Source organism: Mus pahari, chromosome 18 (genome assembly GCF_900095145.1).
Source record: "Mus pahari chromosome 18, PAHARI_EIJ_v1.1, whole genome shotgun sequence".
NCBI classification, from domain to species: Eukaryota; Metazoa; Chordata; class Mammalia; order Rodentia; family Muridae; genus Mus; species Mus pahari.
In genome coordinates, this window is record NC_034607.1 from 52,436,888 (window position 1) to 52,441,462 (window position 4,575).

General features: G+C 52.2%; 1 protein-coding gene across 1 annotated transcript in view; it reads left to right on the forward strand.

The window, feature by feature from the left end:
• The first annotated feature begins 251 nt into the window (after positions 1–251).
• Positions 252–4,575, forward strand: part of Epas1 (endothelial PAS domain protein 1) — an 81,965-nt gene continuing 77,641 nt past the window's right edge. Inside the window, exon 1 of the mRNA XM_021217690.1 lies at positions 252–834. Within this exon, the coding sequence (XP_021073349.1) occupies positions 809–834 (26 nt within the window). The 5' untranslated portion in view covers positions 252–808. The remainder of the gene's footprint in view (positions 835–4,575) is intronic.

Genomic DNA, 4,575 nt, shown 5'->3' on the forward strand with positions numbered 1-4,575 from the left:
AGGCGCCGGAGGAGCGCAGCTCCAGAGAAAGGGGAGGGACGGGGTCGGGGCAGAGGCTGTGGCCGCGCCTCGCTATTGGCCGGGACACGGTGGGAAGTCGGGGCAGGCAGCCAGCGGGCGGGGCGGGGCTTGTCTGGAGCCCCGCCTCCGGCCCGCCCCCAGCCCGCTGTCCCACTCCCGCGCCCCTCGCGCCCTCCCGCGGGCGGGCGGTCCGAGTTTTTAAAGTGGGCTGACAGCCCAGGAGGCCGGACATTCGAGAGCGGCCGGTGTACAGCTCCGGAGTCCGCAGCGCTCCGCTCCAGCTCTCCTGAGGCGGCCGTACAATCCTCGGCAGTGTCCTGAGACTGTATGGTCATCTCAGCGGCTGCACTCGCTTGCCCCCGGATTTTTTCCAACTTGCTCTTTTCGAGCCATTTTTTTTTTTTTTTTTTTTTTGGTTTGTTGGTTTTGTTTTGTCAGATCCCAGAAAAGTGACTCCTGTTCGGGGATAAACGGAACTCCAGGTCCCTTGTCGCTGCTCTCTCTTTTTGGCGTCTTACAACCTCCTCCCACTCCTTTCCCGGCCCCGCCTCCTCCTGCAGGTTCCTCCCCGTCACCCCTCTCCTCCCTCCTCCTCCGCACCTAGCCAGCCCTCTGCAAACTTACTTCCACCTGATTGTGCGGGACTCTCGGACCTGCGAGCACTAAAGACCTTTCACACCTGCCGGAGCGACAGAGAGCTGCGGAGGGCCACAGCAAAGAGAGCGGCTGCAGCCCCTACGGGGTTAAGGAACCCAGGTGCTCCGGGTCTCGGAGGGCCACGGTGACAATGACAGCTGACAAGGAGAAGAAAAGGTAAGCGGGCGGCTGGCGACCGACTTGGTCCCGGGTATTGGCGGAACTGCGCGTGGCGGGTGCGACCCGGGGCAGTTGGGAGAGGGGTGTGAGAGTTCTCAGAGGCTGGAGGACCGCTTTTGAGGGGCTTTGAGTAAGCGAGTTCGTGATGCCTTTAGGGACAGGGAGCTGCGGTGTCGCAGTAGAGTTGCAAAGCGGATAGTTCCGGGACCTTGAGACACGGAGAGATGGCCCTGGAGGTCAGGGGTGCTTCCGCGGCGCCTTCCAAAGTTTGTCGCTCCTGGAGCACCAAGCTTCCCCAGCCAGTGTTTTGAAATGTTTCTGGGCTGATGCCCTGGCTCTTAGGGTTTCCATGCTGGAACAGTAGACACGCCTTTCTTTTCCTAAGACCCTCCAGGTCTTTTCGAGAGCGTTCCTATGCGGGCTTTGCGCCCCAAACTAGCATGGAACAGAGGGCAAAGCGCAACTCGGGGGTGCGCTCTGTCCGAGAAGCCGGACCACTGCCAAGGGTCCTGCTCCAGAAGGCACCCAAGTTTGTTCAACCCCCTTAACCTTAATCTGCACCTAGACTCCGGCAGAGAGTGGGGAGTGAGTGACCTGGATTGCCCTGCGGGGGCAGGTGTTTTAGTGTGCAGAGAGAGGACCATGACACGGCAGCTCCGAGTGTCTGATTCTTAAGACAGAAGGGCAGCCACGAAAGTTTGTCCTCGCGAACCTTTCAGCACTAGGTGAGAGGCAACTCGGGCCAACTCGCGCTGCCCTCGAGCCTCCTTCAATCCGCCCCGCATCTGGTGACTTGACATCCAGCTCTAGGAGCTGAGGAGGGAGCGCACTGTGCTTCCGCGCAGACCTGGATACATCCTTGTCGCCTGCAAAAGTTTATAGCTGGTCGCCTGGCACTTTGCTCCTGTTTCGATCGGTGCCTGTGCCTGCTGTGGGTTAGAGCTTCTAGCACTGTGCTCCGTAGGGACTTAGCTGGGGTGTCGGGAATAGAACGCGTGACTGCAGAGTGGCGCGAGCTGCCGGAGATCCGTGGCCAGGCTGGAGAAGACTGGCGGCGAGGACCCCAACCCCGAGCAAACGGGCTTTTGTTTGGGCTTCCACTTAGGGACATGAGCCAGGAACTGTGTATCCTCTGGTCGAAAGCTGCAGCTCCCACCTCAGGGCACCGATAAGGAGTTGATAAACTCCAGCGAATCGCACCCGTCCTGGCCCGGCGCCCGCGCCCTGCACTGGCGGTTCTCTAGAGGGGGAAGGTATTGAGTCCAGTTCTAGATTCCCCATTATCGCCCACCAAAGGACTCTGAGGTTCTATGTCCTTTGAGGGTAGAGAAGGAGAAGCAAGAGAAAAGACTAAGATTCTAGCTCAAGCTGTAAAACCAGTCAGAGTGTAATCACTAACTATTAAAACCGCGAAATTGGACGGCAGAGAGTAGCCAGGGGCACTTACTGAACATTTTATTACTGCCGTGTCCATGGGTGACTGTCGCATTTGCCCGAGATGAGGCCTGACAGTAATCAGTGTGAAGTGTCATCTTGCTCTTAGGTCTATCCATCCTTGGGAGAGTCGGGGAACAGTGGGGAAAACTATTTCCATACCCAGCTTGCAGAGTCTCTTTGCCGAGGGCTGGCGGAGAGTATAGTCAGAGCCCCGACATTGCATAATGACACTACAAATTATCCACAACAGCGGCCACTTTAAGAACCAGTGTGACACAGACTGTGAACCTCCTAGGAATCTGTGGCCTGTAGTACAGTGCCCCAGTGGTAGCCAGGCCTGCAGGGTGTGTGTGTTTGTGCGTGTGCATGCGAGGAGAGAGAGAGAGAGAGAGAGAGAGAGAGAGAGAGAGAGAGAGAGAAACAGGGCAAGCAGTGTGTACATCCCTTGGTTCAGAATCCTATGAGTAGTCAGTCCTCCAATGCCTGTCAGGATAATGGTTTTAAGACTGGTTGAGTTGGCTCGCTTCTTGGGGCATCAAGATGTAGTTAAAAATTGTGAAGCAGGGCATTGAAAGTTGTTGTTCCTTAAATGGCTGCCCAGAGCTTCCCAGAGCGCTTCAGGAACTCAATGTGAGCATCAAGGGTCCCTGGATTGGGGATACCACCCACTAGTGGTTCAAGGGCCGGTTCTTCTCCAGGGCATAACTGAACATTTGTATGGTTCCTTCTGGAAACAGCCCCTCCAGAGGCCAGAAGGCTTGTTTTAGTCCCAAACATCCCTGTGTGGGTGGATATATTCCTTCATGATAGTCAGGAGCCAGACTTTTAATTGTTGGCTGTTTAGCAGACTGGTGGGTGGGGTGGGCACCGAAAGCTCTCTTGGAGTTCAGGATTCTAGGAAGAGCTTAAGTGTTGGATGCTCTCAGTGGGGGATTTGTAGAGCAGAGCAATTAAGATACGTGGAAGTGAGGTCTTTGGATGGCCAGGAATCCACGTCCAGACCCAAAGCTAGTCTCTGGTCCAAGTACCTTTCAGGAGTGCTTCTGGTACTTGGTGCCTGGGCAAAGATGGGCAAGGAATTGGAGATACCAGGACCTTCAAGTTTCCTAACTGTGGCTGGTTTCTGATGGCAGCAGATGTAATTGTTCCTCTGTTAAAATCAACCCAGAGTCCACCAGTTTTCCCACCGAGGAGACAATGCTGGATGGGCTTCCTGAATGAAGCTTATCTCCTAACTAGTGTTCCTTCAACATTTGACAACAGTTTGCGTGGAATTACACAGAATCTAGCCTGGAAGAGAAGTGCTGTGTGACACTATCAGCCTGGCATTTAATCTGTACTTCAGATGGCTTTCTTAGAGTTTTTTGTTTGTTTTGTTTTTTTTATGTGATCTCTTCAGTTTTTTTCATTTGTTTTGTTTTATTTTTTGTTTTTTTTTTCAGTTTTATTGTGGGGCTTGAAGATTATTTTATAAACAAGCATGGAGGCCATATAATACATATTTTCTCTTCTAGATAAGGCTCAAATAACCCCTCTCCTACTAAGGAAAATTAGTGCTGATAAGAATCAGAAAGTTGGTTCTCTATAGTCAGTTAGCATGTGAACAGCAGAGCCTCCCCACCCCACCCCACCCCACCTGTAGTGGCTATTCCTGGTTGTCAACTTGACTATATTTGGAATAAACTACAATCCAGAATTGGAAGGCTCACCAGTGAACCTAATCTGGAGGCTGGGAGATAGAAGTTTCTGATCTGGATCTTGGTATGGAGATCTTGAGGCACAGTGGCTACTGATTCCAGAAGATTAAGACAGGGAGATCTTCCAGAAGATTAAGACAGGGAGATCTCCGAGTTCAAGGTCATCTGGGATTAAAGGTGTGGTGGCACACCTTTAATCTGGGCTACACCTTCTGCTGGAGACCATATAAGGACATTGGAAGAAGGAAGTCTGGTTCTCACTCTTCTGCCTGCTTGCCCTGTGGGACTAGGTAACTGCTAGATCCTTGGACTTCCATTCACAACTACTACTGAACCATTGTTGGGAATTGGACTGCAGATTGTAAATCATCAATAAATTCCTTTACTATATAGAGACCATCCGTAAGTTCTGTGACTCTAGAGAACCCTGACTAATACAGAAGTTGGTACCAGGAGTGGTTCTAGAGGAGCAGAAATATAAAGATGAATCTTTTAAAACACTGAATTGGCTTGTTGATCCAATTTCAACTACTGAAACCTCTCAAGATTCTCTCCCTCCTGGGAGCTCAGAGAGTTTTGAAGACCCATGGTTGAAACTATATTT